This window comes from Chlamydotis macqueenii, chromosome 1 (assembly GCF_036417535.1).
Source record: "Chlamydotis macqueenii isolate bChlMac1 chromosome 1, bChlMac1.mat, whole genome shotgun sequence".
Lineage (NCBI taxonomy): Eukaryota > Metazoa > Chordata > Aves > Otidiformes > Otididae > Chlamydotis > Chlamydotis macqueenii.
In genome coordinates, this window is record NC_141556.1 from 151,061,702 (window position 1) to 151,084,859 (window position 23,158).

The following is a 23,158-nucleotide window of genomic DNA, read 5'->3' on the forward strand; positions in this document are numbered from 1 at the left end:
CAGGGCTAGCGGAATCTGGACCAGTCCTTGGTGAAGGCTTTTGTTCTACACCATAGTGCAGATGAAGAGCAAGGAGGGCCTCAGCAACCTCATCTCTGCCCCTTTCTTCAGGTTGCAGAACAGGATGAGGAGACCATGTGGTAGATGTAGAGAGATGCTGCTGGGAAAGGAACCGGGAATCTCTTTTTCCTTCCCATCAACAAGGAAATTGCTCTTTGATATCCAAATGCAATGTGTGTGCTGCCTAAAGGTTTAGACATTTCTGTTGGGTTGGCATAATACCAGCCCTTTTTCCTCAAAAAAACCCAAGTCACAGCAGGGAAGAAACAAAGTATTTTAAATAATTTGCAATTCAGCTAAACTAGAAAGGAATTTCAGTGAAAAAAAAAGGAAGAGCTGTATAACCAGGAGGCTTTGTCCCTGCCATGTGAGAGTCTCTGCAAACTGGAGGGGGATCTTAGGACGTCCTCCAAAAAAAGGGTTGCCATTATTTTTCTTACCAAAAAATATCTGGCAACCAAACTAAAGCATCCTACTAGCTCCTCTGTAATGTCAATATATTCAGGCTATATGCACAGTACTTACCTATCTGGAAACAGGAATATGAGACTCCAGATTTGTGGGGACAAACACTCTGAAGCCCTTCCCTGTCTCTTCATTCTAGCCCATAAAACATTAGCAAGATGACAGTTTTGCTGACAAGCCCTTGGATGTATCCAATATATTAATCATTGGGTTGTCATGTGTGTTACCCAATATCTGAGAAGCAGTGTTTTTAGTAGAGATATTATTTCAGTTATGTTAATCATAAAGATTGCATTTCCTTTGCAGATTTGAAGACCAGTAAACCTGGATCAGATATCTTGATAAATGGTTTTCAGCTGGTTTTAATCCGTGAATCCCTAAACATTTTCCACAGGGGAACAGGTTCTGGCATCACACAGAGACTTGCTGATGGGAGTCAATAGAGTTTCCACCTGACCATAAAAATAGTTCACAGGGCCCTTCTTTGAAGATCCTGCTCTGAAACGACCTTCTGAAGAACACAAGTTAAATAATTTCACCTCAAGTCATCTGCATCAAGTTCACAACTTCTGTATAAGCTTCATAAGATCATGTAAAAAGAAGCTTGGGATTTAAATATTTCAGCGATGGAGAACCATCCATACCCTTGACAAAGCTGTTCCCGTAATTCACTACTGTCAAAACTGTGTTTGCTTCATGGGTTGAATCTGTTTAGCATTGACTTCAACCCACTGCACTTACTTGTGCTTTTGTGTGAGAGACTAGAAGCCCTCTGTTATGAGATAACCTTTGATGATGTTGATACCTCAGACAGGCCAAGATCAATTCACCTCTCAATCTTTTCTTTGATAAACAAAATAAATCAAACTTCTGAGTATTGTTGCTAAAAGGTGCCACTCGAAATCTCAGATTTTTCTTCTCTGAACTCATTCCAAGCCGATAATGTCCTTTGTAAAGCACAAAGAAACAGCAGAGCTGGAGTCAGTAATCTAGCAATGGTCCCACAGGCTACACCTATATTGCCAAATAAAAGCCAGAGACCAGTGTCAAGTACTGAGGCCACACGGTCCCATCCACACTGCTCACACAGCCTCGCATAATCTAGTTCAGGTTTGTTTTCAAGAGAGCTTGTGGGGGTGGTCTGAAACTGAGCTGAAGTGGTAGCTAACCATTAGACAGAGGTCTGATGCTTGAGTTTATTCCATAGCAGTAGAGTAGACATGGCCACTAATACCTCACAAAATACCTGTCATTATAGGTAACTGTTGTGGTTAATAGCCATTAAGTTCATAAAAAAATTATTAATCCCCCATTGTAATTAACTGGTACAGTAGGAATGCAGTCTGTGCTTCCCAACTTAGTGCCAGATGCAAGGTCTAATACTATACTGTGCGATAGTTGACCATCGGCTTCAAAATGCACTTCTTGCAAATGCACTTTGTATATAACAAGTTCATCAATAAAACATTTTTTACCTTGGTAGATCATAAACATAAAAATCACTGCTGAACTAGTGCTAGTTTTCAGTTATAAATGTTTAGTGCTCAGTCTGCTAAAAAAAACCCCAACAAAACCCTTTATGGTATATGCTATGCCAAGCTATTATATTAATGAGTCATACAGGATGGAAATGGAATTAAAAGTAATTAGCTGTAATTTTGTCTCATGTAGCAGCACAGAGAAAGTAAAATACATTTAGTGTTCTTCTCCAGAGAAGCTAGCTAACCTAATTGCAATGAGAAATAACTTATTCTCTGAGTTGAGTTTTCTACCCCTAGTCGTCAAGGTAACAACTTCATAGACAGGGAATACAACTGTTTAGTTTTTTCTTCAAAGGAAAGGCCAACAGGCTTGCCCAGAACATTTTTAAATGGCTTTTTAGGAGATTTGGCTTGAAGTGTGCAAAGCTCTGAGGTATGACGGCAAGCCATGTTACATGCCATAGGCTTATGTAGTAAAATGCAGTGGTCGTCAGCAAAGCTGCTGGGCACCCCCGCTGCAATTCTTGACAGAGCGTCCTTAATGTGCACAAGAAGCTTCAACGATGGGAAGAGGATGGACATTCTTGGGCACTGCATGTGAAAGCACCATCAGTTCTTCAGCGCACACATGCAGCATCTGCCTCTTCTGCACAAGACCTGGGGAAGCAGCAGGGAACTTGCAGCTCGCTGCTAGGTGGGCATCCCTGCCTGGGATCCTGCGCTCGCAGTGGAAATCATCAGATCTTCATGGCATTTCAGACTATACTTGTCTGACTAACGTCCCAAGCTGAGGTCTCATTATGTTTGATTGTTTCAGTCTTCACTGGATTCACTTCTAACTTGGCTCATCACCAGCTTTAAGCTGAGCCAAGTGAATGCTGTAGCCCCAAGACCTGGTCCTGTCTTCCCTCCAGCTCCCAGCTATGCCTCCCCACCGCTCGCCTTGGGCTGGCAAAGACAGTTGTCTGTTTGCCTGTGATAAAAGCACAAGGGGTGGGTTTTCCCTTCAGCCTGCCCTAGGCAGGCTCCTGCCCCTTAGTACAAGAGACGAGACAGAAATGTGAAACCAGGTGAAGGAGGGCGCCATTTTTTGAGGGCCACTCTCATTTAAAATCCCACTTTTTTTTTTTTTTTTTTTTTTTACTGTGGATAGCTGACCTGTACTCTGTAACCTGTAAAACACTGAAAGCGCTGATGTTTGCTGAGGCTGAAAAACCTCAGAGTGCTAATGCAGCTTCTCTGTTCTCCTCAGAAGCTTCTCTCCTTGGGAGGGAAGCTAGAGCACCATGTGGCCATGGTGATTTTGCAGCTTCTCAGTTCGAAGGCTTAAATCAGCACATAACTAAGAGTATTTTACACATGCTTTCTGTGAGAAAAAAAAAGCAGCACTCAACTCCCTGTTTTGGTTTCTCTAGCACAGAAAAGTTCAATGCAAAACAGCCCTGATCTAAATCCTCTGGACAAGCTGACGGAACCAAAACCCACACCCACTCACATTATTTTTTGCCGGGGCTGGCTGGGACTGCAGTTTTATAATATAGTTATTTGTTCACTGGATGGGGGCTGTCATATTGATATTACTTAGTGCAGCTCTCTACCAAACAGAGCTCGATTTGCATCAGCATCCCCAAGATGAAAGCCAACCATCACCACGTCTCTACACTTCCCAGAAGTGAGTTTCCATAACGTCACTCTTACTAAACAGTATTTTGAGCTAACATTCACACAGAGAAGACAAATTTCTCAAGTTTAGCTTCTAAACTCCCAAATCTATAGGTAGCCACACAGCTGCCACACTTCACCATCCCATGCTAGGGATAAGTATTTTAGCATCCTCTCGTTCAGCTACAGGTTCATTTCAGGGCCTACCACCTGATGATATGTTCCATTATAATTAATCCCTTAAGCCACCGCTATCACAGAGGAAGAAACTAGATCATTTGAAAATGAAATTAAATCCATATGACACAGAAGTGCTTTTGCAGAAGAGGAGAGGAATCCAAGGGACAACTTAACAGTGCCAGGTTTGATGTGCATTCTAGATCTCATGACAGACAAGCAACTCTGCCTTTCCACAGCACTCTCCTTCTCCTTATACACATATCCCTCTAACATCTACATGAGTTTTGATAACTTCAGTCATCAATGTAAAACTGTCACATAGACATAAAGTCAGAAAGAGTACAAAATGGGATCCCAGGATTGGAGCCTGGCTTGCTTTCTGCTAAAATTCTTGCACATCTAAGGGTCAAGAATAACTTGTGAGAATCTGCTATGGTAAATTAGAATCTAACTTTTTCTCTCTGCTTTTAGGCAGGATGGGAACTTGAAGCTTTGCTTGAATTGAGTGCCTAAGGCATTAAGAAGCTTCTCCTCTATATAAATGCAGTCACATTAAAATGCTTTAGCTAGACAAGATCACTTATCATGTGTATATACAATATACAATTTCAAAGCCCCTGCAACACATTTTTATCCCAGAGGCACTTCAGTTGGGATTTAGTGTCCTTCAGAATAACTACTGTTAACAGAATTAACCTACATGATGAAAAACATACAGATGGTCTCTTATTCCTCCTATGATCCAAGGCAGTCTGTAGCGAGAATAAAAATGTCCCCCAGATCTCCATAAAACAATCATTTATGTTTCTGCTTTAGGGGGCCTCTGACAACTATTTCAGAGGAACATCTTGGAAGTATTTCTAAGACACTTTAGCTACACAGCCCTTGGCTCAGCTTTTCACTGGACCATACAGCTCTCTGTGGCAGAGGAATCCAGCCCCGAGCACAAGGGGACAGGACAGTGCATATGTGCAGCAGTTCCGATCCGTAGATTTTTGCACCACATAAAATGAGCCTCTCTTAAAAATCACTTCCTTTGAAAGCAAGTTCATGCCTGACTATAAACTGCATTATAGAACTTCAACTAAGAGGATGTAGCAGTAATTAATGATAAGGTATTTAAGGGTCATTATAAAAGTCTTAGGCTTTATAAACACTGAAAATTCAGCCCATTTCATGCTTAAAAGAAAGCCAAAAATGGTAATTAAATGGCAAATAATAGATTATACAAGCCATTTTATTCTTCTATGTCAGTGGCAGAAATTTAGAAGAGAAATCCATTGAATCTTTAAAAGTAATTGAACCTGAATCTAAATGCTTTGACTGTATTCTGTTAGGTTTTTTTTACAGTGTCAATGTAAAATCCCGCATCTGAGCTGGAATAACCCCAGGCAACAGTTCAAGCTGACTACATAGCAGCTTGGCAAACTGAAAAAAACCAAAACCAGATGTGGTTGTGGATAAGCTGAACATATGTTAGTAGAGTGCTTTTGCAAAAGTGATGGTCAACTGCATACTGGGCTGCAATAGCAAACCATCACCAGGAGGGTGGAGGAAGTGATTGTTCCTTTTTGCTGAACACTCATGAGGCCACATCTCAGTATGGTGTACAATTTTAATCCTTCTCCAACATAAGAAAGACCTTGACAAATTACAGTATGACCAAAGGAGGGCCACTAAATGATCAGAAGACCTGATGACAAGGCGTTCCAGGACAAGCTGAAGGAACTGGGCTTGTTTAATGAGGAGAAAGGAAGGCTTAGGGGTATATTTATTCCTGTATTGAACTACCTGAAGAATTGTTATTATTATCTGTCTGGATATGGCCTGTGAATTCCACTCAACAAGGTCAAAAAGCAGTTCTTATAGTCAGGCAGAATGAACTTCCCCTGCCTGAGACCTTGATTTGTCCTAGAGCTTTCAAGCATGTCCGAGTCTCTTTTTATCTCATACTTTAGGAAAAATACAACTGGCCATGTGTCAGTACCAATGTTCCATGATTCCCAAAAGAGTATGTAAAAAGATGATACAAAGCATTTGTCTCCACAGCTTAAAATATCTGCCCATGCTTTTGCTACTTGTCATCTTCCTGACCTTCTCATCTGGTGAGAGGAGGTTGTTGAGTGATCTCCATTAGCTGTTGCACAACTGGGCTATTCTCATCAGCTAAATGACAAGATACCTTAAGCAAACACAAATGCAGATAATAGGCTCCTGTGATCACTATATTTTTTCTGAAATAATATCACTGCACATTAATTTCAGCTTTGATTTGTTTAATTTGATATTTGGTTTGATTTTTTTTTTGAAGGTGAAAATTACAGCTGAAGGGACCAATGGTGAAATTAACTTTACACAGTAAATTAAATCTGCATTATTTTTTAAATAAGCTACTGCTGTTTTAAATCAAGCTACTTTTCCTTCAGTGTTCTTAATTTTCTATGTGCTGTGCTCCAGAGTCTTCTGTTAAGTAAAGTGTTTTAAAATGAGTCTTAAATAATGTAAATATCCCTTTTCTGAAATACATCCCTTTCCTGGAAGAATTTTTGTCAATTTTATGCCTTCTTGGGAAGAAAATAAAACAGAGAAAGTATTTTGTTATTCTTTCCACAGTTTTACAAGAGCAGGAGAAAATGTGCAACAGTAATAGTCTCCATTCCACAGCAGGCACACACTAAGAAAATCTATAATAACGTGATTTGTCTTCTTCATATCCTTCCCAGCTCAAATGAACTTTAAAATAAAATGAAAACCAGGAGACATTTCTTATTGCAAATTCATGTGAAGGAGGTTGCATTCGTTTTTGGTCTGAAGACTGCCTGGCTTCAGCTAGTACTTCTCCCTCCAGGAGAAAAGAGACCTGGACCCTTGGTATCAGCACCCTGATACTGGAGACAGAAAAGTGAACACTGCCCAGCTCCTCCTTACAAAAACTTTATGGCTTTAGTGTAGACCTGGGCACCTGCTCTGACAGGCCAAGAATTTATCCCCTCCCTGAATGGAGGACAGTTTAGTCCCATTCTCCAGCAGTGATCCCCCAAAGGTAGTGGCCAAAGTAGCACCAGCACAACACAGATCTGAAAACAACTGGTACTGGCCTGTGGGGAATGGGCTGAACGTGGTATTACTGCTCTCCCTGAAGGAAATTCGCTGTGATGCAAAGGGGAGGTAACACATGGCAATAACACTGTAGTCTGCATGACACACTTCCTTTCGATAAGACCCCACCGTTCCTGTAAATCAAATTGAGAATATACTTACACTACCATCTCTACAGATTTCCCCAGGTGTGTCAGAGAAATTAGGTGATGTGCATCTTCATTTCATCTCATCCAATTAAGCTCTTTATTAGACAGAGGAGGAGAATGAGATGAAGTAAGTGTGCGTATGTTAACAAGCAAATTAGTTTTCCAAAAAAATGGTACTACCAAGTATTTCTTTATTCTTATATGTGAAGGAGACCAGAAGAGACAGATGTGATGAACAAAACTTGGCCCAAATGTAAACAGCTGGAAATGAATTTCCATGAAGTGTGCCACACCATGATTTAAGCAGGTTCATACCATTGGGTTGTACTTCTCCAGCACTCTAAGGGATGGCTGGATGGTGGCTGGCCCCTTCCAGTCTCCACCTCTACACAGATGATGCAGTCGTACCCAGTCCCTGACTGAACCAGACACATAACTGCATGCAAGATTGTAAGATGCTTTCTTCTTGGGTAGGTGCAATGACTTTGTGCCTCAGTGCTCTCCTACAATAACTCACTGGCTCACTTTCTCTCCGGAGAGCATTGCAATGAACTAAATAACTGACACATCAATGGCATGCCATGACAGCAAGCAATGCCACGCAGCTATTTATGCTACAAGAAAGAGGAGGTGAATATAAACTCTAAGTGTTACATATGAGATGCTGTTTCTTCAGATATAAGGGTATAATAATATTCTAATATTATATTCTTGTTTGATTTAGATAGCAAGCAGTGCTGTTTCTAGAACAGGTAAGTAACATGCAAAAGTAACTTAAAGCGAGGGGTGTACAAACTGACCAAGAAAACACCTTGATGGGGCGATGTCTGTCTCAGTGTTTGAGACTGAGCACACACACCATCCTCAGACACAGTAACTTGCCTCAGGGAAGGTAACACTGCATCTGACCTCAGCAGTGTGGGACTGTGGCTGCACAGTTGTGTTGCTGTTATAAGGTGCAAGACTGCACAAGTGCCAACTGAACACTTCCTAATGATCACATCAAAGCAGGACAAAAGTAAGTCTGGTTCCTGGGAAACTAGCAGACAGGTCCAATATTTGAATAAGTGGCAATGATTTTATGGGGTACAGCCACCAGATTTTCAGGAACAGGAGACGACTCCTCTTTTAAGCAGCTCCCACGGAAAGGCTCCTTGGGCTTACGCTAACCAGAGAAAAAGTTAAACCAGGTGTCATCCACAGCAACAGCAGAGCAAACCCGAGTAAAAGCAGACCACTTCAGCATCATGCAGGCATGATGTCTAGCACAAAACACGATTACAATCCAGGGTGTTTATTCACACTCACATTGCACAGCTCGGTTGTTTATACTAATAGATGTCTCTTTCCTCGTGCAATGCACATCAGGTTCTGAAGCTCACATTTGGTTTAAAGTCCTCTTCAATAACAGTAAAAAAGAAATCAGTTTAGAGCTTTATGCTCCAAGTGATCCAAAGCCTAATTATTCTGATGCATTTGCTAACAGAAAATATAGTTCTACTGATGGCAGTGGTGTTATGCTGCCCCTCAATGAGCACAAGCAGAAAGATGAACAGGCCCATGATCTTTCATAGCAGTGAGGGGGTCATAAAACCTCATACTTGCTGTACTACATACTCATACTACATCTGAGTTCTAGCGTCTATTAAAACATCTATTTCCTGATGCTTTTGGAAATCAAAGCTCAATTGAAAGGTTAGTTTTAGATTGATTTTTAGGTATTCTATCACAAAGGATAGAACAGCAAACAACATATCTAACATGTAAACTGGCATATTCAAATAGCCCCACAACTTGGCCTGTTTTGTTCTTCTATTGACCCTTTTTTTGTCTAATATTTAAATTTGAACCACGTGAGCCAAAATAAAAACAAAACAAAACAAAACAAATTTTCTTCTAAGTTTGTCTAGTGCTTACACAAGAAGGTCATGAAAAAGACTCCTAGGCACTCACAGACAGTAATGAACTACTAGTAACACTACTGCAGCTGCAGTAGAGATGGCAATAGGTTTGGGAGAAGAAGGAGGACTGGGTTTCAAAGACACATTGGAAATACTAGCCACTGTGACTAAATGACACATCCACCTTTTGATGGCAGGCAGATGGTGAATTTTGGGTTGTTTGTCACTCAGGAGGTTCCCTCTTCATATTACCTCTAACCAAAGCCTGCCAGTTCCTCTGCTGTCTTTGCTCCAACAAAATGTTCCCTTTGTGCTATTGCAATCCACTTCCCTCTAAAGATCCCGTGGGACCTCTGGTGCTCATCACCATCTGGTGCGTTCCAAATCCTGACTGTGCCCACAAAGCCTTTCTGCAAAAGAAAACAAATGCTAGTGGTGGCTGAAGGGTCTTCCCTTCCTAAGCAGGTATGAATTTTAGCACGCCTGTCATGATATCATTTGACATTGTATTTTGGAACTCTGTGAGAGATTAATAAGCAGTTGACACCATCTCTGGGTATTGGCACGATGGGCTTTCCTGTCGATTTTTGGCAAAAGACATTTCTCCAACAAGGAGAACTATCAAAAAAAAACTTACTGCTAGACATAAACCAAAAGAAAATGCTTTCCTGCTAGAAATGACATAAGTAATCAAAAATGAAAAGACATAAAATCACTGTACTTACTATGTGTCGTGCTGCAAACACTCCATCAACTATTGCACAACAGAATGCTGCTACCACGCCAAAGCTGATAAACACGATGGAGGCTACTAACTGAGAAGAGAAAAACAGATTGCGTCATGTTTTCAGTATAATTATTTAAGTAAAACAATTACACTAATTTTTCCAGTATTTTAAAACGATGGTTTCCCCTGCTGTAATTCCTTTAGATCAGTGTGGCAGGATGCCAGTCACGCACTAGAAAAAAAAGGCAGAAATTCTTGATGCTGAGTTGACATACCATCAAGTCTACTAGAAAAGCTTAAATCTTTCCAGAGAAAATTAGGTCAGCTGCAAGAGTTATTAAACAATGATGATTTCTTCAAATCAACCTACTTAATAAAACAGCAGTGGAGTGGTGCCCACAGGCAGCATGGCAAAAAGCCATGTTCCTGTTGGCTCACATCAATCTCTAGAGCTTTACTGCAGTGGCAGTAGCTCACACATACAGATAAAGACATTGTAGTAAGTTAGTAACTAGCCCGTGAACTCTCAGAAAGCTTTTATCATCCCAAATAGCTTATGAGAATTTATGTCACAACAAAATCAGAGACTCATAGGACTGACACCTCTGGAAGAGCTGGGGTGTGCTGCCTTGGTCCCTGCCCTTGTTGGGGCTCCCAGCCTGCCCCTCAGTCTTAGAATGGTCACAGCAGAGCTCAGTGCATGCCCCAGCTGCAGCACAGACAGCACAGTGTCTTTGTTAGCCTACCAGCCATCACTTCAGACCTCATTTTACCTCCCAAACTGCTTCGTTCATTAAACGTTATTAATTCTTTATTAACAGAACCACGGATGGTGCAGCACTAGAGCACTGCTCTAGCACAAGTGGTGGTGGCATGGAGACCAGTCCGTGTGCTGTTAGCACACACTGTTGAGAGGGCACTGGCTTGCTTTGAGGGCATGTCTGAAGGATGCAGTGCTGTCAGTCAGGTGAGATTAAGTGAGTCCTGAAAGAGCAACCATATGTATGCCTGGCAAGGAGCTCCCCTTGGGCTCATTAGCCCCAACACCATCAGGTGAGGGAGAGATGTTGTCACTCTTTCCTCACTCAGATTAGAGGGGTTTGTGAGTTTAAGGACTCTGCACCTTGAGTTTGGATGAGTGGGCACCTGCAGGATATAAGGCAAACTGAACATGCACTCTCTGGCTATGTTTTTAATATAATCTACTGTACATCTCTCACGTCTCTGGCATTTCTGACACAAAGTCACAAGAGGAACCCTCAGAAGCATCCTATATGACAGGTTGATTTTAATTTACAACAGTATTAAGTTATAGTTAATAACTGCAACAGATTTCAAAAATCCCTTGCAAACTGACAGAACAATGTCCTTAATAGATAGAGCACATGGACCAGGGTTTCAGTTAAGAATTTGGAACCTCTTTGTTATTTACCAGTAATTAATTGCTTCTTCACAACATATCTTTCAGAAATGCTCAGGTATAGATTACCAAAATTATATCCATACAGTTCAGGTAACCCTTTTGCCTATACAAAATTCATACCTGCATTACCTAAATACTGTTCTCGTGTAAAATTTCTAAGGCATCACAAACCCACTTGAAAAATGGACTTTTTAGCTTAGGTTAGGCTAACAACAGTACAGTGTCAATAGTGTCAACAGGTGATTTCCTCAAAAGAATTTATATTGGGCAAGTAAGAAATTACAGCCATATAAGCCTATGGCATTGGACACACAGGTCAACACAATATCAAACATGTGGAAATAAGAGCTCTCCATGATCAAGCAAAAAGTACAACTTAAAAGCGGAAGAATGACAGCTTTCAAATGCTTTCTCATACACTCTTTTAATCTCTCATTAGCTCATGGCTCTCAGATCATCTAATCAGAGGTGAGCCAGCGCTGCCACAGGGACTGCTGTGTAATCAGAATCCTCAGCATGGGGAAGAAAGGGTCACGGAGAAGTGGCTGAGGCTGATGGTACTGGCTGATTTCAGGAATCTGCTGCATTCCCCCTGCAGCCAGGTCCATCCTGCCATAAGAAGGCAGAAACCTTAAGAAAGCACTGTTGGCTGCATCGCTCTTCAACCTCCACTGTCCCTCAACTCCCCAGCATGGCGGGTCATGTCTTGCGAAACTGGTTGTCTAAAGATGTTGGCATGCAACTCATCAGATCAAGAAGGCTGTGGGCTCCTTGTAGAGAGCTACTACCACCACAGACCAGTGGGCTGTGCTGCCCTGCACCAGCTGCACTTGCTACAGACCCTGATCTCTCTATTTGAAAGAGCAGCAGTGTTTAAAAGTTCAGATGAAGTCATTACTGCCTGATACCTCCATCTTATTTTTCAAGTCATAGCAGTCAATCAAATAATTAGTGGGCTTAGCCAGGTGTTTCCAAATTGCCTGAGCTCAGGATGAATTTATTGGAAGCTGACCTCAAGGTGGCTTTTCATTTCACACATGAGCAACTTATTGACGATCTACAACCCCCAAACCAAAGTTTTCCACTCATGGAGATAGCTTAAATCACCTAATGATTACGCTGCCCTTTCAGTTTCACCATACAGCTGTAAGAGACCGCATATAAAGGTGCACAATAAATTGTCGTATAGACAGGAGCGATGGAGTTGACTTTGCACTTCTCAGTCATGTTGGTGGTCACCTACCCATTCAAGGAGCTGCGTGCAAGTCAAAGGTTGTCAGCCAGAGTCTGCTGTTCTTATCCATGCCTACTAGCAACTAGTTCAGTGTGTGGTCCCCTTGAAATTAAGAGGATCATTCCTTGACTCAAGTAATATTTACTATGATGCCAAAGTGGCAAACTCTGACACTCAAGGGTTCTTATAACTTAAAGTGACTTCTATATGTATTAGAATGATAAAAGAGCTAACAATACAAGAACACCACAAATAAATCCTTAAAACAAAATGACAGATTTATATTCTCTCTCAAACCTCCCATAGAACCATAGAATCATAGAATGGTTAGGGCTGGAAGGGACCTTCAAAGGTCATCTAGTCCAACCCCCCTGCCAGGAGCAGGGACATCCCTGACTAGGTCAGGTTGCTCAGAGCCTCATCCAGCCTGGCTTTGAACGTTTCCTGGGATGGGGCCTCCACCACCTTTCTGGGCAACCTGTTCCAGTGTTCTATAACTCTCATCGGAAAAAATTTTTTCCTAATTTCTAATCTAAATCTACCCCCCTCTATTTTAAAACCATTACCTCTCGTCCTATCGCAACAGGCCCTACTAAACAGCCTTTCCCCATCTTTCTTGTAGGCCCCCTTGAGGTACTGGAAGACCGCTATGAGGTCTCCCCGGAGCCTCCTCTTCTCCAGGCTGAACAGCCCCAACTCTCTCAGCCTGTCCTCATAAGAGAGGTGCTCCAGCCCTCTGACCATCTCTGTGGCCCTCCTCTGGACCTTCTCCAACTGGTCCATGTCCTTCTTGTGCTGGGGGCTCCAGAACTGGACACAGTATTCCAGGTGGGGTCTCACCAGGGCAGAGTAGAGGGGCAAAATCACCTCCCTCAACCTGCTGGCCACACTCCTCTTGATGCAGCCCAGGATGCGGTTGGCCTTCTGGGCCGCAAGGGCGCATTGCCGGCTCATGTTAAGCTTCTCATCCACCAGCACTCCCAAGTCCTTCTCCTCAGGGCTGCTCTCAATCCATTCCCCGCCCAGCCTGTATTTGTGCCTGGGATTGCCATGACCCAGGCGCAGGACCTTGCACTTGGCCTGGTTGAACTTCATGAGGCTGGCACGGGCCCACCTCTCCAGCTTGTCAAGGTCCCTCTGGATGGCATCCCTCCCTTCCAGTGTGTCGACGGTAACACACAACTTGGTGTCGTCGGCGAACTTGCTGAGGGTGCACTCTATCCCACTGTCCATGTCGCTGACAAAGATGTTGAACAGGGCCGGGCCCAGCACAGACCCCTGAGGGACGCCACTCGTGACCGGTCTCCACATGGACATTGAGCCGTTGACCACCACTCTCTGAGTGCGGCCATCCAGCCAACTCCTTATCCACCAAGTGGTCTGTCCATCAAACCCATATCTCTCTAGTTTAGAGAGAAGGATGTTGTGCGGGACAGTGTCAAAAGCTTTGCACAAGTCCAGGTAGATGATGTCAGTTGCTCGTCCCTTGTCCACCGATGCCGTCACTCCGTCATAGAAGGCCACCAAATTGGTCAGGCACGATCTGCCCTTGGTGAAGCCATGTTGGCTGTCACCAACCACCTCCTTGCTCTCCATGTGGCTTAGCATGGTTTCCAGGAGAATCTGCTCCATGACCTTGCCAGGCACAGAGGTGAGGCTGACCGGCCTGTAGTTACCTGGGTCTTCCTTATTCCCCTTTTTAAAAATTGGGGTTATGTTCCCCCTCTTCCAGTCATCGGGGACCTCACCAGACCGCCACGACTTCTCAAATACGATAGCCAGTGGCTTGGCAACTTCATCCGCCAGTTCCCTCAGGACCCACGGATGGATCTCATCAGGACCCATGGACTTGTGCACCTTCAGGTTCCTTAGATGATCCCGAACCTGCTCTTCGAGTACAATGGGCAGTTCTTCATTCTCGCAGTCCCTGCTTGCACCTTCTACAGCTTGGGCAGTGGGACAGGAACTCTTGTCGGTGAAGACTGAGGCAAAAAAGTCATTGAGAACCTCAGCCTTCTCCATGTCCTGGGTAACCAGGACACCAGTTCCCTTTTGGAGGGGGCCTACATTTACCCTGGACTTTCTTTTGTCCCCTACGTACCTATAAAAGCTCTTCCTGTTACATTTTATATCCCTGGCCAGATTCAGTTCTGCCAGGGCTTTGGCCTTCCTTACCTTATCCCTGGCCACTCGCGCAGCCTCTTTGTAGTCCTCCCAGGCTACCTGTCCCCACTTCCACCCTCTATAGGCTTCCTTTTTCACTTTCAGTTGGTCCAGGAGCTCCTTGCTCATCCACGCCGGCCTCCTGGCCTTTTTGCCCGACTTGTTTTTCATCGGGATGCACCTCTGCTGAGCTTGGAGGAGGTGCTCCTTGAATATGGACCATGACTTATTGAGAATGGGAGAAACTCATAAACAAAGTACAAAACTAATTACTTCTAAAAATTGCAGCCAAGACAGCCAAATGAAGAGCTGTTGTAAATTCAAAAGCTAATTTTCCTGAGTGGTAGGTGATTGTTGGAGTTCTGAGTTCACGAGCCTAGCACTGTCACGAAAGAAAAGCAGCGCAGTTCATTTAAACATAGAGAAATTTTGTTGATAGGTAGAAGAAACAGCACTTAAAAAAAATAAATATTGATCAATCACATAATCTCATTTCCATTTTTAATAGCAGTATGTTTTGTGAGGAAAACTATTCATTATTTATAACAACATATTTTAACAGTTATTCAATAAATAATTTTGCTGTTCCATTGCTCTGCAGCCAGGCTATTATCAGAGCATGTTCACTCCTGGTTCTGGTACAGAATACAATAATTTGATTATTTACAAGGGAATCATGAAGCCAGCTACTAAACACTGAAAACTGTACTATGTGGGTCTAACAATCAAACCCAAAAGCCAGTTGTTTAAGAGAGGTGTTTTAGCAAAAGGGAGAGCAAAACAGCACTTGGAATGAGGGACTTCTGCACACAGCATTAACTGAGGAGCTGCTACCTATCTTCAGTCCTGTCACAGAAATACGAAAACACTCAAAAATGCAAATGCAAAACTAGTGAAAGGTTGGACTGCTAAATTCTTGCACGTTGCCTTCTTTCAGAAAAGGCATGCATTTTATTGCAGAATTCACCTGTCTTGGACAACCTCTTGTGCTTCAGCAAGCACACAGCACCACTGGCTGCACCATGCCACCTTCTGGTGCAAGCAAGCCTGGTGAAGGCAACAGAGCCAGGGGACACTCCGTGGCCAGGGAAGCCAGTCACAAAGACTGTTCAGCTGTCAGAAACGCACCTGGCACAGGTGCTTTGCAACTAAGAGTCTCCCACGATGATTTCCAAGCATGGTTTTGGAGTTCAGAGTTGGACACAGACCAGACCCAACGGGGAGTCTGATGAGGCCACCCTGGCTGCAGTCAATCTCTCACGTCATCACCACACCTCAAGTCCCCAGGCACTTTGTGTGCTGAATCACACACTGCTGGCACTGGATCCCCGCCATGCGACACACGGAGATGTGCAGCCAACGTTTGCCAGCAGATACACAGAAAATCACATCACTCCCCAGCATAAGCACCTGCTTGCTACAGGCTGGTACCTCGCTGGCTGCTTCCAGCATCCCTGTGAAACACCTCTGTGAGGCTCGCTAGACTCCAGGTCTTTGTTCTCCCCCATACCTGGTTTCTTCATGGCTCTAATTCAGCCCTTATCTGCCTTCAGTCAAAAAGCACAACTGCTCAAATAGCGACAGTCACTTCTAGCACCAGACGCTGTGTGAGATGCCTCATTCTCTCAATTTAGAGTAACTAGATCTGTGACTTCAGGAAATGCATGAATTTTTGTTTTCTAAATTACCTCAGTATCGGATACAAGTTACATTATATCTAACAGCCTAACTTTGTTCATGCTGAATGGCTATTTTTGCATTGCACAGCCTCCAATGTCTCCAAGCATCGTGCTGTTCATCATGTCTCTCTGGGATTTTTTTTTCCAGGCAGAGGAAGAATCACAATTATTTTCATCCATGTAAATTGAGAAACACTGTCATCCAATACCTTTTGCTCTGGAAAGTGAAGGCTTTGTAAAAGGCTGTGTTAATGTTATGCCACAGGTTTGTAAGGCCCTTTTGATTCCCACACAGGTTCAAGCAAATGTATTTGGAAAAGAAATGCATGGGGCAGTTTGTTGTAGGCTGCCCCTAATATTACATGCCCTAAAATACGGTTGAATTTTGTGCGCCTTTTTACTGGTTTGATTTCCCTGTGTCTCCAAGCTCAGAACTTAATACAGGCTTAAATAAATCTGCTGCAGTTTTCCAGTACGCTGAGGATGAAGATCTAAGAGCAGAAGTTGACAAAAACTGTATCACAAATCCAAAAGAGAGAATGACTTTACACCTCTGCTGCAATCTCAACCAGGAGCTGCATCTGTTACCATGGCATCTCAGCAGGGCTGTAGATTAATAGTCCACAAAACTAAGACAATTAAACTCACTGCATTGCATTTCCAATGCTGTTATCAACTAAAAGTTGCCTGTGTTGTGAGGTGGGTATAAAAGGACTTTTAATTGTGAGTTAATGTTCTCTAATTTGGAAAGTCCCCTCCTGTGTGGCCCTTTCTCCTCCCAAAATGGCCACTTTTTTCCCCTGTCCTTGGGACAGAAGTTTTACTGCTGTGATGAAAATTAAGCTCAGGCAAGGCTCCTACTATGTTGGTTTTCACAACTGCAAGGTTGTGAATTAGGAGGTTTCTTACTACACCAGGTAATGTGCTTCACAATTTATGGCCTGCCAATTTATTCTTCCCAAAGGTTGGTTCTTAGTAATCGCACTGCTGTAACTGAAGCTCTGCTGGAGCGTTGTCACACCACAGGAGTTAGGATTATGTCATGTTCGTTATTCACTAATGCCAATTCCAGTCATACTACTAGTTACAATGACACAAATTTGTAATGATAAAAGACTTTTATGACTGCCCAACTTATGCCTGAAAAACTATTTCCTAGCCAGGCATACAGATGAAAGAGGGAAGAAGAAGAAACACAAAATGTCTCTTGGTTTTAAGAGCACCAGTTTAGGTACAGCTCAGGAAGACAAGGACTGGAGCTGAGATCTCGTGCATAAACAGATAACTGGTTTCTGACTGTAATACATCTAGTAACGTAGCCAATGCCCACAGCAGATACCTACATTACCAGGAAGACCTTCAGACAGAGACGCTGCACACATGATGCTGTCAAGAGTTTAGACCAAGTGACCAAAGTTAGAAACCTACAGCCGTTCTGCAGCATCATCACTGTTGAGTTCAGCAAGTCCAGTCATATGTTGTTGAATATTATCAGCCACAATACAGATCTTCGATTCAGATTTTCTTCAACTCTCGCTGTTGTTAATAGCGCCTCAGGGCATAGAGTTAAGTCTATGTGGCTGCTCCCTGCCATCCGAAATTGCGTCTTGCTCTCCTGTCCTTAGTCAATTCACTCACTAGGCAGAAAACTATTTGTTCCCCCAAATTAGTTAAATCAGATAACTCTAAGGAGAGATGAGCACTAGACCCAGTGCAAATGAGAGAGTGAGACCATGTGGCCAAGACAGAAGAGAAGGAGGTAGAAGAGCTGGCAGCAACTATTAGATTGTCTCACCTATTTAATGCAATTTGCACTCCTAGGGATTATCAAAGCAAAGTCTAGGTCTTAGCCATAACGAATAAATAAGAAGGACTGGGTTATTTAGCTGTTTGTGGTCAAGGAGACTTTTGTTTTACTGCGTGTGAAGAAGTCTGTTGTTTTCCAGTATCCTGTCAGGGATAATTAGAAAAAATAGCAGCATGAAAAGGCCAGTTGGTGTAACGCAGGCAGGGGGGAGGTCCCATGAGAAATTTAAGCAACCTCACATGCATAACAAGGCAGAATTAATTATATAAACAAATGTTGGGAGAGAATACAGAAACCGCATGAGAGGTATCAATTATGATGCCACGGAGAAAAAACAAGATCAAAATCCATTTTCAAAAGAAAGGTGCCGTTTTCCATTTTTTTAAAATTACCTTTTTTTTTCTTGCCCCACATACTGAAGGGCAGAATGGTGAAAGGCAGAATTTGCAGTATCTTTTGTTATGCCTTAGATACTCACAGTTAATTTATATTATATGTAGGCATAGTTAATGCATATTGCTTTCTGTTTTTCTCTTCCAGTGGTGTTGATGCTCATCTTTTGCAGATAATTCACCAGTTAGGCTACTCACAAGAGCAAGGGAACACAGAAGTGCCCACGGACAGGAAATGCACAACAGGGTGACTTAATAATGGTCTCAGACAAGAAAGCGAGCACAGGTTCTAAGTCTGCTTACTCCAGCTCCTCTAGGCACACACAGAGATCTTCAGGACAGGGACTGCTTCTTTACTGGTCAGACAAACACACTTCTTGAGTTATTGGGAACTTTACTTGCACCATTTGCTGCAGCAGTCAGTCATGGAGACGAGAGAAATTAGCATCTGATCACATCGACACATGCCCAGGGTTGTGTGATGGGTGTGCTGAGTCCTATGACAGGAGGTGGCTCACACAGCCATCTTTGCTTGCCATTTCTCTTCAGGGCATGAAAGCCCACGGTTCAAAACTGCCCCTTAGTACCCTTGCTGTTAAGCTCCTCACAAGACTGCCCCAGCCATCCATGCATAGAGCATCTCTCCCGTCCTCCTTCCCCTCTTCCTTGTCAGCTAGCAGCGGCTGTGCCATTCTCACTTGTGTTGAGTACAGCAGCTTAACTCTTTTGCAACTCCAGTTGTCTAGAAAAGTGGCATGGAAACATTTTGCCTTAACACTGTATCATCCAAATAAAAACTTTGTATGTTAACTCCGATAGTTCCCCAGTCTAGGTCTCTCCATTTATTTCACCCTCTAGAAATGCTCTTTTGAGCATTAATCCTTAATTTATACAAATCCATCTTTCTGTGAAAGATGCTACATGAAATAAAGATGAATTTTCCTGTATTTTTATCTTCAAGCAATGAAAGAATGGTGGGAATTAAATCAATACCCATTATGAAACATGAAGCAAAGATATTGAGAAGGGTTACCTGATTAATATACTGTTTCTTCTCTCATAATCTAACATCAGCTACAAAATCAGACCCAAAACAGCCAAGAAATTATTTCAAATTGTTTAACAAGCAAATCTTTACTGGAATGATCAATCTATTGAATGAAATAACCTATATCAAGCTGTTTCCATGCACTTAGACTTCAAAACTGAAGTCACTGTTACACTGCAATCAGAAGATGAATTTAGCATATGTGTAAAGGAACACATATTAAATACAAGATAATTCATTCACTCAAGAGTAAATGCTTGTCTTGACTCAGTTAAAAATGTCACCACTGATGATGCACTATCAGATCTCCTGGGAGTTTGGGGGAGTCTTAGAGTTCCAGCCACTGGAGTCCACCAGATGTTACTAAAACAACATCAGAAGAAAGGCTGAACTGTACTTGGTTCACATTTTCTATGACAAGAAACAGAAGGCAACCTAAAAAAGTCTGGTTTTTTAATTCCCTGGGGCAGGGTTAATTTTATTATCGGTGCTCTATTAAGCCCCTGCACCATCCGAGGACCCCTGTTCATATCCCAGTAACCATTATCACAGTCACTAATTTCCCTCTAGCAGCAGCGCATCTCAGCTTCACTCAGCTTGTCCATACAGCGCTGCTGTATTTTCTCCCTAGTCTGAGCTGATACAGCCACCCTAACGACTGACCCTCTCTAGTCTGAGCAGGTGCAATACATATGCTCTGCTCCACTCATCTTCTGTTAAATAGCTGCTCTATTTTTCTTTCAACCCATTAAATGGAATAGGTGCTGACTATACAATCAAATCCCTCCCGGGTGTTTCAGCTTCTTACTGGCAGGCAGAGGAGCACTGAGGCTCCCGGGGCAGGTCCAGCTGCAGTCAGCTTTTACAGGCAACACTGCTCTCCAGCCGTCTTCTCCTGGTTTTGCGAGTCCTTGTCTCCCTATTCCAAAGCCACCTGCAGAATCAGATTTGGCACTCCCAAATCATTACTTTGTTTCAAGAGCTGTCTTTGGCAATGTACTTTTAAACTCATTTTCATCTTTTTATATCTGTATGTTTTTTAGTTTTTTATTTCATAGTGATGTATTGCCTTATTCTATGGCAAATCACACAAACTGACTCAGATGACTTTTGAGACAAAAACTGTTGGAGCATTTGGTATTATATCCTCATGACTGGATTCATTTGTGCAGATACAAGCATAGACTGGAGGATACCAGGAGGGAGGGAACAGCATGCCTTCACAAAGCAGATGGGCTAGTATTCAGGAATCAGCTAGGCTCAGAAGTACAGGGTGTGAAGCCTCAGTATGTATTTCTGAAAGGGGAATGTTGTGGTGCTCCATCCAAAGTGAAGCAGTAGCTCTTATCCAAGCTGCTGAGTGGTACAAAGAGTGGTGTTTTGTACGTGGTGAAGCTGCTAAGAAAATTCTCCTAAGGGGTAGATTTCATCATATATAACTCCAACTACTTAAAATGTAAGTATTTGTCTCAGATGGCTATCTGTGCTCCTCTGTAGTCAACAGAGAGCCAGATACCTACTGTAGAATGGGATGAATTACCTTCTGATGATACCTGTCTTTTTTTTTCCACTGGCTATAGAGGGAGCCTAGATGAGAAAGTATATGTGCTGCCAAAACCAACATCTTGTCAATACTTCTTTCATTCCCTTGATGCTGGCTGCTCTGCTTTGTGCTTTCTCTTCTCCGCTTCAGAACTTTCCTTCAGTCATTTGCCTGAAACTTGCAAGGAAGGGAGGGAAGTAATGTGGAAGGAGAGAAGGATGCCTGGGATTTGATGAAGACAGAGTGATGTTATACAGAAAAGAAAAAAAAAATATATCAGCTGGATTTCACAGCTGGAGAAATGCTAATGGTTTTGGAAGCAGCCTAACCAAACCTTAGTCCAGTAGGCACTTCAAACTGGTAAGAATTTCCCCTTCCAAACATCAACAAAAGCACTTATCTAAGATTGGTTAAAAAATATTATAGATTTAAAGATATCAAACACAGTTAAGAAGCAAAAACTAAATACAGCATTAAAAGGAAAGGGGACAAAAGTGAAACATAAATTTAGACTCACTGATCAGCCGTGTTGACATTATAGAAATCCATTGCGTACTTCCTTTCAGGGATGCTCTTTTATTGATTAAAATGGAACAAGCTCATTTCATCACTTAAACAGAGGTAGCTGTTCAGAGCAGCATGAGAACAATAAACCAGGAATAAAAAGCATACCATGTGCCATAAAAGTTTATACTTCCTGGTAAAAAAAAATAGTGGAATTGACATAGATCAAGACTACTACAGCTGACACTGTTATAGCAGCAGGAACTTTTTTTTACACCAAAGTCTGTTAGTGCCTTTACAAATCCTCTTTGACATTATGGTGACTGCATTGGTTTCTCAAGACACACACACTCTTTATCAGAAATGCATTACAACTAAACTACAAGCTTTCACGTAGTGAAGTTCTACCTGCAGAGTCTGGAAGATTGTATCTGGCCAAGAGGGAGACTCATCTGTTTAATTTGATCTCACTCGTCAACAAGAGGATCAGAAACCGCCGGTCCTTCTCACAGGGCACACCCTATCCCATCTTCTCCACCATGCACACATGAGCACTTATCCCGGATTCCTTGGTAGATGTTTTATCCCCTGCTCCTGCTTGCCAGGGAGAGTAATCAATTTCTTTACAGTTCCACAAACACATTTCATGGGTCATAAAGTTTACTTTTGTTTTCAGCTCTGTGACAGTAATGCTTTCATTACGCAAAAAGCACAAGAAAACAACCTGGCAGTTTAAAAGTGTCCTGTTATCCACTTAATTTTGTGTGCTGTTTCCAAGCCCAAATCTTAAAGGAACCACATCCCCAAAGACTTCCATTTAATAAGATAGGAGACTTGAATTGCTTGCTTGAGTCTCTGACTCAAAAGAACAGTGCCAGCCTTTAAAGACTGAAGTGCTGAAAATAAGCTGTACTGGTGCATGCATATTTTCATACAGAGATATATATATATATATGTATGTATGTATCTCCCTTCTGTTTCTATAGAATTTAAGCTTCAAGAAGCAAACTGAAGCCTTTCTGGTTGCCAAGAAAGCTCTCCAAGTAGAAGCCAAAGTCTCTCTTTCCTACATTTCTCCCTTTGTAATAAGTTTTCTTTTATTTCTACCAATGATAACAGTAAAAACATGGTAGTTTCTTATCTGAGATTAAGCTAATGTGGTGTTGGGTCACAAGCTGGGGAACCTGGGGTGGGTAAGAATTGTGACTGGTACGACGAACAGACCAGCATAAGGTTGTGTGTGAAGGAAAGAACTACTGCGCTAGGCTGCAGCTGGACATACTTGGTGGCATAGCTCTAGGTATGTCAGAGAGACACAGCCCTGACGATGGAACAGAAAGAGTACCACAGACCTGGCTGTACTTCCCATTACAGCTTTACTAGCTAAACCATCCCGGCAGACACATCTATAAAGAGTGCAAAAAGCACTTTGCACAATAAAGACATGGTGTCACTGGCATAGTGGCATAGACATCTTTGTCATTTTGCCAGGTATTTGCCAGTACATGTCACCTACAAATACATATATATACGTGTGAACATACATTACACCTTATATACTATATGGTTATAATATCATAGTACATTTACGTATTATAATATTTACATATAAATAATTATTTGCATGATTAGATGATGAAT

General features: G+C 42.4%; 1 protein-coding gene across 2 annotated transcripts in view; it reads right to left on the reverse strand.

The window, feature by feature from the left end:
• The window catches only part of TMEM255B (transmembrane protein 255B), a 76,119-nt gene that overhangs the window by 33,850 nt on the left and 19,111 nt on the right, over positions 1-23,158 (reverse strand). The window contains exon 4 of one of the 2 annotated variants that reach the window (XM_086741102.1): positions 9,723-9,812. The exons of the other annotated variant lie outside the window; for it this stretch is intronic. Within the exon in view, the coding sequence (XP_086597228.1) occupies positions 9,723-9,812 (90 nt within the window). The remainder of the gene's footprint in view (positions 1-9,722; positions 9,813-23,158) is intronic. 2 annotated transcript variants of the gene reach the window in all.